The sequence below is a fragment of the Elephas maximus genome, chromosome 14, assembly GCF_024166365.1.
Source record: "Elephas maximus indicus isolate mEleMax1 chromosome 14, mEleMax1 primary haplotype, whole genome shotgun sequence".
NCBI lineage: Eukaryota > Metazoa > Chordata > Mammalia > Proboscidea > Elephantidae > Elephas > Elephas maximus.
This window is the reverse complement of record NC_064832.1, coordinates 24,372,339-24,384,994: the sequence shown is the minus strand read 5'-3', so window position 1 is coordinate 24,384,994 and position 12,656 is coordinate 24,372,339. Positions and strand designations below refer to the sequence as shown.

At 46.7% G+C, this 12,656-nt stretch overlaps 1 protein-coding gene across 2 annotated transcripts in view; it reads right to left on the bottom strand.

Moving 5' to 3' along the window:
- SLC25A15 (solute carrier family 25 member 15) overlaps positions 1-11,699 on the bottom strand; it is a 40,609-nt gene extending 28,910 nt beyond the window's left edge. The window contains exons 1-2 of one of the 2 annotated variants that reach the window (XM_049853337.1): positions 11,619-11,699; positions 7,959-8,082 (exon numbers count right to left, since the gene is read on the bottom strand). In XM_049853337.1, the coding sequence (XP_049709294.1) occupies positions 7,959-8,013 (55 nt within the window). In that variant the 5' untranslated portion in view covers positions 8,014-8,082; positions 11,619-11,699. Of the gene's footprint in view, positions 1-7,847; positions 8,083-11,618 lie in introns of those variants that run through there. The other variant, XM_049853338.1, reaches the window with a different exon arrangement.
- Between the last annotated feature and the right edge of the window lie 957 nt (positions 11,700-12,656).

Here is a 12,656-nt window from a genome sequence, read left to right as displayed (position 1 = left end):
AGGAACAGCATGAACTGTAACAACTCCAAGGAGTCCCTGGGTGTTGTGAATGGCTAAAGCACTCAGCTGCTAATAGAAAGGTTGGAGGTTCAAGTCCACCCAGAGACACTTTGGAAGAAAAGTCTAGTGACCTAATTAGGAAAAATCAGTCTTTGAAAGCCCTATGGGGCACAGATCTACTCTAACACACACAGGGTCACCATTAGTCAGCGTCGACTCCACAGCCACTGATTTACATTCCCAGACCCTGGCCTTGGGCCAGCACTTCAAGAACTGCCACTAGGTAACACCATCATCCCCCTGGGACTGAGAGTAAAGGTATCTCAGACCTCTCCTGCTTCTATTAGGAAACATAATAACCATCTAATGAGGCTACTAAATGAGGAAAAGACCATCCTCTTGCAAAAGATGAGAACATAAACTATTCTAAAAATGCCATTTTATTACTTCAATTTTTTTGTTTTATACGTAACTATTACAACTAAGTTGTGGAAAGCAGAGACGGGGGGAGGGACTATTAAAAACAACTCTCAGTGACACACTGGAAGACAAAGAGGAAGTTCCAAAGAGCCTGGAATCTGCCGTTGTCTTCTTTTAAGCAACCAAAGGCGCAATGTCTGGGATTCTATCATGGCTGCTGGCTTCCAGCGGAGTAATGACACATCTCTGCCTGCCTAATCCAACCGTCCCATGGGAATTAGAGAACTATCACCGAGATGTCACTCTAATTAACTGAGTTATTCTCTCCCAGGTACTGCTGGGCTAGAATAAAATAGGATCCTAATTATATCAAAATAATTTAATTATCCCAAAAGAAGAGGAAAATGTCAGAAATTTTAAGGTGGGTACATGATTCAGATAACCTAGAGGTGGCCGAGCTGACAAAAACATTTCATTCGAAGCATTCCCATTTTAACCAGCTGGAGGGTTTCAGTGCCTATACTCCATCACCCTGGAGGTCAGTGACATCAGAGGTTACTACTCTGTGTACTTGCCATATTTCTGTAACAGAGGTGAATGACTGTTCTCATGCCTCTGAGCTGCTCTCCTTTCCTCTGTGGAGGTCAGCCAGCTGCCCATACCATTTACCACGCAGCACTGTGACAGCTCCACCTCACGTGGGCACTGACTATGCTGAAACCACCACCGACCTCTGCACCAACAGCTGGCAGGTTCCCAAAGACCCACAGAATATAGGAACTAAATGTAAATGTCTCCACTTCTTTAGAAATCATATCTGTGATCATCTCATTCTCCTTAGAGACGTGACACCACATCTGAATTCGTCACTGGTGTCACGATGGCTGTGCATTTTACTCTATAGGAGGGGCACTGTTCCATCTTTTGCCCAGCATTTTAAGGAGGTTGGGTTTTCAGATTTGCAGTTCTCAGCACAGTGGAGACAGCAAATTAGAAGGCGTTGAGGACTCCCAGGGCATGGACAGTATCCGTGGTGAAGTGTCAGCCCAAAGGAGGGCAGGGGGCTGACAACAGAGCACAGACACGCAACCACCAGGGCCGAGGTCCACCCACCAGGGGTGAGAACCCCAACATCTCTGGAGGCGCTTCATAACACTTAGCCAAACAGGGAAAGGGAGCATACAATTTTCAAAATATTTTAGTCAGAAAAGGCTTTTGGAATTTGGAAATGGATGGTGGTGATGGTTGTACAATGTGGCCAATGAAATTAATGTCACTGAATTGTACATGTAAAAATGGTTGAAATGGCAAATGTTTTGTTATAGCTCAGCACAACAAAATAATTTTTAACTTTGGCATCTGAGGCATTTTGGCATTAAAAATAATTATTTTTAAAATACAACATCCCCTAGCTATGCCAGTTGAGTAAGGCATACCGCAACAGTGAAGTCCCACCAGCACTACTTGCTATGGAATCGATTCCGGCTCACGGTGGTGCCGTGTGTCAGAGCAGAACTGCACTCCGCATCGATTCTGGCTCACGGTGGTGCCGTGTGTCAGAGCAGAACTGTACTCCACATCGATTCGGCTCACGGTGGTGGCGTGTGTCAGAGCAGAACTGCACTCCACATCGATTCCGGCTCACGGTGGTGCCGTGTGTCAGAGCAGAACTGCACTCCACAGGGTTTCAGGGGTTGGTTTTTCAGAAGCAGACCAGCAGGCCTTTATTCAGAGGCACCTCTGAGGGAACTTGAACCACCAACCTTTGGGTTAGCAGCCAAGCTCCTTAACTGTTTACACCACCCAGGGGCTTCAAATCAAAGTCATGACCACATTATTTTATAGTTGTTAAACTACTCAATCTTAAAGTATTAGTACTACTTGTTGTTATTGTTGTTAGGTGCCATCGAGATAATTTTGACTCATAGCAAACCCATGTGACAGAGTAGAGCTGATGTCCCTTTAAGGCTATTTTACTTTTGAGATCCACACAACTTCACTTCATTAATTATCCAATTATCTATCTTCCTCAAATCCTCCCTCCTCCAGCAGCCTAGGGCTCCAGATCCTTCTAGAGTACCAGCCTAGACTGTCTCCTGCAGCAACTGTAGATAGAGAGGACAACATCCAAGCAGGTTCACTCAGAGGAGCTAGGCTGTTAGTGGGAAAAGCCCTGTTTAAAAGAAGAAGGAGAGACACAAAGAAGAAGCCACTTATGCTGTACCCACATCTCCCTGGCCATAACCAGCTCTGCTCCCACAAAGGAATCATTTCCATGGGGGAAAGGGGCTGTGCCCATAAAACATTAGGGGTGTTTAGCTCCTTGCAATGGCCAACAGAAATATCCCAAAGCCCAGCAATTTCCATGCCCAGAGAGCAGTGTTAAAGACCTCAAACTAATCTTCACCCTTGGGAATGGTCCTGACCCATTATGTAATATTAAAACAAAGACAATAACAACAGCAACAAAACTAGACAAGCAATCACGAAACTAAGGTCCCAGCCCTATCTTTACACCACAGCCCCTCTCAGGGCCCAGTCTCTACGTGCATGTTATTGTTGTTAGGTGCTGTCCAGTCGGTTCTTACTCATAGCAACCCTGTGTACACTGGAATGAAACACTGCCTGGTCCTGTGCTATCCTCGTGATCATTGCCATGCTTGAGCCCACTGTTGCAACCACTGTGTCAATCCATCTCATCGAGAGTCTTCCTCTTTTTTGTAGACCCTCTGCTTTACCAACCACAATGTCTTTCTCCAGGGACTGGTCTCTCCTGATAACGTGTCCAAAGTATGTGAGACAAGGTGTCGCCATCCTTGCTTCCAAGGAGCATTCTGGCTGTACATCTTCCAAGGCACATTTGTTCGTTCTTCTGGCGGTCCACGGTATATTTAATATTCTTCGCCAGCACTATAACTCAAAGGCATCATCTTCAGTCTTCCTTATTCATTGTTCAGCTTTCATATGCATATGAGGCAATTGAGAACACCAGGGCTTCGCTCAGGCACACCTTAGTCCTTAAAGTGATATCTTTGCTTTTTAACACTGTAAAGAGGTCCTTTGCAACAGATTTGCCAATGTAATACATCATTCGATTTCCTGACTCTTGCTTCCATGGGTGTTGATTGTGGATCCAAATAAAATGAAATCCTTGCCAACTTTTCTCCATTTATCATGATGTTGCTTATTGGTCCAGTTGTGAGGATTTTTTTTTTTTTTTTTTTACGTTGAGGTGTAATCCATAAAGAAGGCTGTGGTCTTTGATCTTTATCAGTAAGTGCTTTAAGTCCTCTTCACTTTCGGCAAGCAATGTTCTGTCATCTGTAAATCGCAGGTTGTTGATGAGTATTCCACCAATCCTGATGCCACAATCTCCTTCTTATAGCCCACCTTCTCGGATTATTTGCTCAGCATACAGACTGAATAAGTGTGGTGAAAGGACACAACCCTGATGCACACCTTTCTTGACTTAAACCACACAGTATTCCCTTGCTCTGTTCAAACAGCTGCTTCTTGGTCTACGTACAGGTACTGCCTGAGCACAATTAAGTGTTCTGGAATTTCCATTCTTTGCAATGTTATCCATAATTGGTTATAATTCACACAGTTGAACGCCTTTGCATAGTCAATAAAACACAGGTAAACATTTTCCTGGTACTCTCTGCTTTCAGCCAAGATCCATCTGACATGAGCAATGATAATCCTTGTTCCACGTCCTCTTCTGAATCCAGCTTGAATTTCTGGCAGTTCCCTGTCAACATACTGTTGCAGCTACTTTTGAGTGATCTTCAGCAAAACCTTACTTGTGTGTGATATTAATGATATTGTTCAATAATTTCCACATTCTGTTGGATCACCTTTCTTTGGAATGGGAACAAATAGGGATCTCTTCCAGTTGGCTGGCCAGGTAGCTGACTTCCAAATTTCTTGGCATACACAAGTGAGCACCTCAAGCACTGCATCCATTTGTTGAAACATCTCCATCGGTATTCTGTCAACTCCTGGAGCCTTAGTTTTTTTTGCCAATGCCTTCACTGCAGCTTGGACTTCTTCCTTCAGTACCACTGATTCTTAATCATATGCTACCTCCTAAAATGGCTGAATGTCGACCAGTTCTTTTTGGTACAGTGACTCTGTGTATTCCTTCTCTCTGCTTTTGATGCTTCCTGAGTCATTCAATATTTTGCCCACAGAATCCTTCATAAATGCAACTTGAGGCTTGAATTTTTTCTTCAGTTCTTTCAGCTTGAGAAATGCCAAACATGTTCTTCCCTTTTGGTTTTCTAACTCCAGGTCTTTGCACATTTCATTATAACATTTTACTTTGTCTTCTCGAACTGCCCTTTGAAATCTTTTGTTCAGCTCTTTTACTTCATCATTTCTTCCATTTGCTTTAGCTATTTGACATTCAAGAGTAAGTTTCGGAGTCTCTTCTGACATCCATTTTGATCTTTTCTTTCTTTCCTGCCTTTTTAATGACCTTCTGCTTTCATCAAGTACGATGTCCTTGATGTCTTGCTACAACTCATCTGATCTTCTGTCATTAGCGTTCAATGCGTCAAATCTATTCTTGAGATGGTCTTCAAATTCAGGTGGGATATGGTTAAGGTCGTATTTTGGCTCTCATAGACTTGTTTTAATTTTCTTCACCTTCTACTTGAACTTGCATATGAGCAATTAATGGTCGTTCAGCAATTGGCCCCAGGCCTTGTTCTGACAGATGATACTGAGCTTCTCCATTGTCTCCTTCCAAAGATGTAGTCGATTTGATTCCTATGTTTTCCATCCAGTGAGGTCCATGAAATTTATGTTGTTGAAAAGGGGTATTTGCAATGAAGAAGTCACTGGTCTTGCAAAATTTTATCATGCGATTCCTAATGTCATTTCTATCACCAAGGCCACATTTTCCAACTACTGTTCCTACCTGTTTCCAGCTTTCACATCCAATCACCAGTAATTATCAATGTATCTTGAATGCATGTTTGATCAATTTCAGGCTGCAGAAGTTGGTAAAAATCTTCAATTTCGTCATCTTTCACATTAGGGGGTGGTGTGTAAATTTGAGTAATAGTCGTATTAACTGGTCTTCCTTGTAGGCATATGGATATTATCCTATCACTGATAGCTTTGTTTTTCAGATGTTGAAATGTTTTTTTTGACAATGAACACCAACGTTAAAAAAAAAAACGTTATTCCTCTTCAATCTGTCATTCCTGACACAGTAGGCCTATGATTGATTCAAAATGGCCAATACCAGTCCGTTTTAGCTCACTAATGTCTAGGATATCGATGTTTATGCATTCTATTTTGACGACTTCCAATTTTCCTAAATTTATAATTCATACATTCCACATTCCAACTGTTAAAAGGATATTTACAAGTGTTTCTCCTCATTTTGAGTCATGCCACATCAGCAAATGAAGGTCCTACAAGCTTGACTCGATCCACATCATTAAGGCTGACTCGATTTTGAGGTGGCAGGTCTTCCCCAGTCATATTTTGTGTACCTTGTGACCTGAGGGGCTCATCTTCCAGCACTGTATCTGACAACATGCTGCTGCTATTCATAAGGTTTTCACTGGCCAATTTTTTCAGAAGTAGACCACCAGGTCCTTCTTCCTAGTCTGTTTTAGGGTCGCTGTGAGTCAGAATCAACTCAACTGCAATAGGTTCTATGTGCATAACGATCTCTAAAGCCCCCTCTAGCTCAATCACCTGAAGACTCTGAGACCCCTCCAGAACAGGATGCTGCTTCTCATCTGCCACCTCACGTACCTTACAGTCAGGACAAAGTTCCTTATGTCACTAACAGGCACCACATATACCCAGCCCGCACATCAGCCTCATTATCCCTGCCCCACAGGCCCACTGCAAAGGGCATTCCTGGTGTTATCTGAAGTCAGACAACCTGTGGCACATCGACGTTAGTGACGGGTTGTCCACGGGTTGCCAGAGTAGGGAGAATTATCTATCCCATAGTTACCAGGAAAATTAAGTGTTGGTATGGAGCACAGTTCTATTCAACATGCATGGGGGCGCCAAGAGTCAGAATCAATTCCACGGCAGCAGGTTTGCTTTTATTTTTGGTTTACGTATAAGGCCCTGATACATGTTAATGTTCAGTACTGTAAAAGCACACCCACCAGCAAATGTCTTACATACTGGACTCCCAATAACTCTGTTGCAATTTAGTCTTTAAAACTTCCTGTAAATTGCAAATGTGGCACCCAAATACCTATACATACATAAGTGCCTCTCTAGGAAAAGCATCCCTTTTACTCCTATCACAGTAGACTCTAGGTCTTTGATAGGACACGTAATCCCCAAAGCCGAGGATCTCTGATGTGGTTTGACACTCTCCTACTACAGAGATAAAAACTAAGCCCAACATTCACCCGATGGTGAAATGATGCCTGAGACGGACCACCGTTCTCACAGCATCCTCCACCCAGGGTGCATAGGGTCTAGGAGACTGCAGTTTGCCTCCACATCAGGGCAAGTGGCTGAACCAGGGGCACTATGGGGCTGAGAACCCCTCGGGCTGGCACCCAGGGTGGCCCTCTGCTCCTTGGCCCCTGTTCCTCAGGCTGAGACACCCCTGTGGTCTCTAACCTGGAGACTGCCCATCACCCATTGTTGCTTATCAGTGTTTACAATACACTGTCTCCCGCCTCCCTTGCTATCTTACCTTAGGCGACCTTTGGTTCATGGAAAAATACTCTGTTCTCTGCTCAACAACGATTTATTTTTAAGAACTAAATGCATGGTAGGATGAGAGGAGGAGGCACTTTGACATCACTGGATCGGCTGGCCTGGGAAAAAAAAAGGGAAGTCCCACGAAAACTCTCCCCAGTTCTTTTAGGGCCCAGCTGAAACATTCCCTGGCAAATCCTATGGCCTCTCCTTTTCTTCCAGGCCTTTAAGACAAGGTGTAATATCAGTTTCATTTTCCAAAGACGTGTCTAAAGGGCACCCTCCTTGCTTTAGTCCCTGGGCGGTGCAAATGGTTAATGTGCTCAGCTGCTAACTAAAAGGTTGGAGGGTAGAGTCCACCCAGACGCACTTCAGAAGAAAGGCTTAGCAATCTACTCCTGAAAAGTCAGCCATTGAAAACCCTGTGGAGCACAGTCCTACTCTGACACACATGGTGTCATCAGGAGTCAGAGTTGACTCGATGGCAACTGGGTAAGAACATTTCTCCCCCAAGAGAGGATGTGCTGTTCTTCTGCACTGCAGGGCTGTGAAGACAGCTGCACCCGGATTGGAGTCCCACGTTACCTGAACACCCGAGCCACGTGACAATGGGCAAGTGACTTAATCTCTGACCTAATCCTACTCCCCACAGCAACTCATGAAGTTTTAATACAACAGTCCCTACACCACCACGTGCCATACGCTTCCATTAAAGGGCTGCATTCCATACTTACGGAATATTGTTTCATGGGTGGCAAAGACAGTATGTTCACACTGCATTCACTCGCCCTCGTGTTTAGCAGGTGCTCGAGGGACATGGAGGGCTTGATTTTCTCTGGGATTACCTGCAGCCCCTGCTGTGAGGTCGATGGCAGCTTGGATGGCAGGATTAGACTTCATGTTTGCGTATTCGTCTGTTGGTCTCCGTGGAAGACAATCTCTGGCATTTATGACGGGTTCCTCATATCCCTGGAAGGGGGCAAGAATTCACCATGAGTCGGGCCTCGGTGGCCTCCTGTTCTCCAAGCCTGCTACTATGTCCCTGGCTCCTGAACCCTGGGAGCAGAGAACTCAGCTCTCCATTGCTCCAAAGGAAGAGAGCTCCAGGTGTCAGGGCAGTGCAGAGCTCAATCTTCCTTCTCCCCATTCACCACCTCCTTCAAAAACCTTCCCTAAATGTCAATGCCAGAGCCATGGGCAGGACTGCAACCAATCTTTCTGAAAACCTTAAAAGCAAATGCCAAGTAAGCAAGCCAACCACAGACAGCCCAAGCCACATCAAACTAGTTTTTCAGAGGCCTGGGTTGGAATATCCATCCACCAGGCTCGGTTCTCCATTCAGACAGGAGCCCATGCTGGTGCCTGGAAGGAAGTCATGAAATAGGAGGTCTGGAAAGGTGTCCTGCCTGGGTCTGAACACCTGCTCCCCCAGTCAGCAGGGTGGCTCCTGGGGCCCCTAAAACAGGGATGAATAATAAAAACCTTATAATAATACTGTGAGACAATCACAAATAACCTCGTCAGGCTGTTGTCAGGAAGAGCTGAGAACTTGCACATAAAGCGTGCAGCGTGAGGCCCAGCCCATGGTAACAAATGTCAGTTACTGCCACCAGAGCCCAGCCCAGCACTTCTCAAGCTTAAATGTGCACAGCCATCTGGGCTATGGATCTTGTTAAAATGCAGATGGTGGTGGGGTGGGCGTATCAGAATCTGCATGTCTAATAGGCTCCCAGGTGATGCCAGGCCAGTTTAAAAAGCATCATCTGGTTCACAGTGTCCCAAATCTGCTTGAGAGGAATCACCTGGGGGAGTGATGAGGGCTTGTTAAATGTTCAAATCACCAGGCCTCTTTCCTAGAAATCTGGATTCAGATAAGTTGGGGCCTAGAAGTTTGCCCAACTAGAGCCTACTCCCCTACCTTTGGACCAAAAGGAACTATTTCTGGGTGTGACCCCAATACTCCCCAGCATGTTTTCTCCTTTTTCAAAACGGGCAACTGAGAACTTAACATAACTAAGGCCATGATAAACCTGTAAATTGTTCTTCCTCTGCCTGCCTCCTTCACATACCCAAAAACCCTTTACATACCTCTGTTAAAGACTTTGTTTAGACCAAATGTTAATGACTTTGTTCTTTGTTTTAAACTGATGCAAATAACCTTTTGTTATGTCCGACCACCTGTGGCCTACAACCCCCACAGGAAAATCAGAGCCCAGGTATCTGATATGAATGTCTTTAGCCTAATAGAGAAATGCCTGGCAGAGGACCACAAAGACATTTGTAACCCTTGTAATAAGATTCTATATAAGCTCTAATGTAAAACTGCTCTTTGGGACTCCATAGAGACAGCCTGTGTTGCTGCTGGGCCCCTAGTGATATATACATCTCCTTAATAAACGTTCTCACTCTTTCTGACTTGGAGTATATTTCATTGGCTTGACTGCTCCAGAGCACGGACCCTAATCAGGTAACAGGGGGCATATACCTAATAAATATTGATTTAAAAAAAACAAAGGTGGTTCATTAACCCGGAGACTAAAATCATCAACAACCAATTCGGTATGGCTTTTAAACTATGTCAGTGATTTACCCGTGATTATAAGACGTGATGTGTATTCCTGATAAAAGGCTTCCAGTCTCATCCCAGACCATCTCCCAGAAGAGGGGGGCACTGGAATGGAGATGGATACCAAGGTCCCTTCTAACTCCAATGTCATAATAAAGGTTGGCAGAAAGTACTTCTAGCCACCAAGCAGTTTAACCACTTGAAGCATTTTGCCAATGACAAGCCCAAGAATCCTCCTTTCTTTATGCAAAAGGTTTTAAAGTCAGCAACAACAAAAGCACAGTATTTAAAGTAACAAAGTTACAAGACACCGATTTTACAGTTATTGATAGGCCTGGAGAGGCAGTACCAATCAGGGCTTCAAACCAGTTTTCCCAGTTCAATCAAGGCCAAGAAAGTGACACCGGAACAGACTCAAATTTTTAAAATTTGGGTGAACCATTCCAGAGCCCTAGTGGGTAGTGGTTAAGCGTTTGGCTGCTAACCAAACGGTCGGCAGTTCGAATCCACCAGCTGCTACTTGGAAACCCTATGGGGCAGTTCTACCCTGTCCTATAAAATCGCTATAAGTTGGAATCAACTCAACGGCAACAGGTTTGGAACAGTACCAGGATGGGAAAAATTACAAATCAAAGCCCTGCTAGAAAGGTAATCTTCCTTTTAGAAAACAAGGGCAGCGTATGCATTGCATAGCGACCAAATCTCTCACCCATTGGATTTTGCCAGTCTGAAACAGCAGTGCCCAGCTCAAAGATGGCGGCTGACCGCACTGCTTTAAAGGTGTGCACTCTCCCCAATCCAGGCAATAATCCAATCTCACGTATCATGCTCCTGAAAGGGCTCACTACACCTCTTCCGAGTCTCCCATTCCAGGGCTTCACACGTAATTTTTCCTGTTCCAGTCATGGTTCTGGATCATCTGTTCTGGTTTCACTTCGTTGGCCGTGACAGAACAGGTTGGAGGCCCTGGTACCAACTACTAAATTGATGAGGTGGTGGCCATCTGGTATTTACTTAGAAAAGCCTATCAGAATCCTAATCCGATCCCCTCATTTTCCACATGGAAAACTGAGGGCCAGAAAGGGTCAAGGTCTTTTCCAATGTCACACAACTGGTCCGTGACAGAGAAGATTCAATGCTTGTCTTTCAGGTCTACTTCTACAAGACAAAACAACACCAAAAAAAACATTGCCATCCAGTTGATTCCAACTCATAGCGACCGACCCTACAGGACAGAGCAGAACTGCCCCATAGGGTTTCCAAGGAGCTGCTGGTGGACTACTACTGCCAACGTTTTGGTTAGCAGCCAAGCTCTTAACCACTGCGCCACCAGGGCTCCCCTGTTTCTAGTAACCAATATTCAATTCTAAAAATGATTCCAACTTGTAGATGAGGCCACATTTTCCACCAGTGGACAAGAACTGCTTCAGTAAAACTCCACCTAAGACAAGCGGGTGCTGTAGGACGCCGCCTGCCCGCCAAGTTAGGAGAGCTGAACAAGAAAGGCGCTGGGAAGTCTCGGTTTCCCCGTCCGCACAAGGAACAGGTTTAGGTGGGTGACTTCCAACTTTCTCTTCCCAGCTCTAAGCGTTCACGTCTCTGCCCCGCGCTTCTGCCGGCGGCCTGGAGGTGGTCTCCATTCATACGCGCCGCGGGGCTCCCCAGAGCTCCGACCCGCGGGCGCGGAGCCCACATGGCACTCCTCGGGGACGAAGGAGAGCGCCACTTCCCGGGGGGTGACCCGTGCGCGAAGAAGGCAAGAACCCCGGCCGGGCAGCCGCGGCACGTGTGGGCAGGGCGCACCACGGACGCCGGCTCCGGCTGCGCGCGGGCCGCTTCCCGGTGCCCAGGCGGACCACGCCGCCGGGGGCAGAGGGCCTCCCCGCCGCCCTCCCGGGGGCTCCCCGTGCGGCCGGCGGGCGCCGCCCCGGCAGCTCACCGCCGCGTCCTGCTCGGGCTCCACCGGCTCGTCTCGGCGTTCACTCCACGGCCGAGAGGCCCCCTGACATCCACGCCGGCAGCGGCCGGCCCTCCGCCCCGCCTCCCGGTGCTCGGAGTTAACCCTCGGCGGCCCCGCTCAGCTCAGAAGCGCGCCCTGCGGCCCGGGAGCGGCTGCGCGCCAGAGAAGCGGAAGTGGCGCGAGCCGCGGGCCGGGTGCTGCCTCTAGCCGCCTGGAGCTGGAGGAGCCGCGTGGCAGGGCGAGACGAGCCTCCCCGGGGCTTTCCTTCCTCGGGGTGCCGGAGGCCCTCTGTGATGCCAGGCTCCGGGGAGACCTAAGGGTTGGGAGGACAGCGTCAGGAGGCCGAAGGGCTTAGCAAAGCCCTGGCTAACCTTTAGGCTGGTTAACCTTGCTGGGACTCGGGGCCACGGTCTTATTTTTAAATCATACCTGACTACGAAAGTAACAGAATGTTAGCGACGAAAAATAAACTTTCTTATTGTTCGTTAAAAAAAACAAAAACATTTCTAACCTCCCTCCCCCAAGAAACTCCAACCCGCTTCTGACATTCAGGAAAGCAGTACACCGAGAAAAAAAGTAACGTTTTCTGAAGTCCATAGAGAAAACGGTAACTTGAATTGCATGTTCTGTCTATAGCTCTCCGGTGTTTTTTTAAAGCGTAGGATATTCAAGGAATCAGTTGCATTCCAGGAGTAACAATTTTCTGTAGTGCTGTAAGACAAAAAGGTTAACACCTACTCAGCTGGAAGGGTCTTAGGCTACTATCGGAGCCCTGGTGGCCCTGTGGTTAAAAGTTCGGCTGCTAACCAGAAGATCGGCAGTACGAATCCACCAGCAGCTCCTTGGAAACTCTATGGGGAGTTCTACCCTGCCCTACAGGGTCGCTAGGAGCCAGAATCAACTCGGCGGCAACGGGTTTTTCGGGTATAGACTACTATCCGAGTCTTTGGTGGTGCAAGCTAGCCACCTCAGAGGTCAGGGTGGAAGGGAACCAGCCGTTGAAAACCCTGTGGAGCA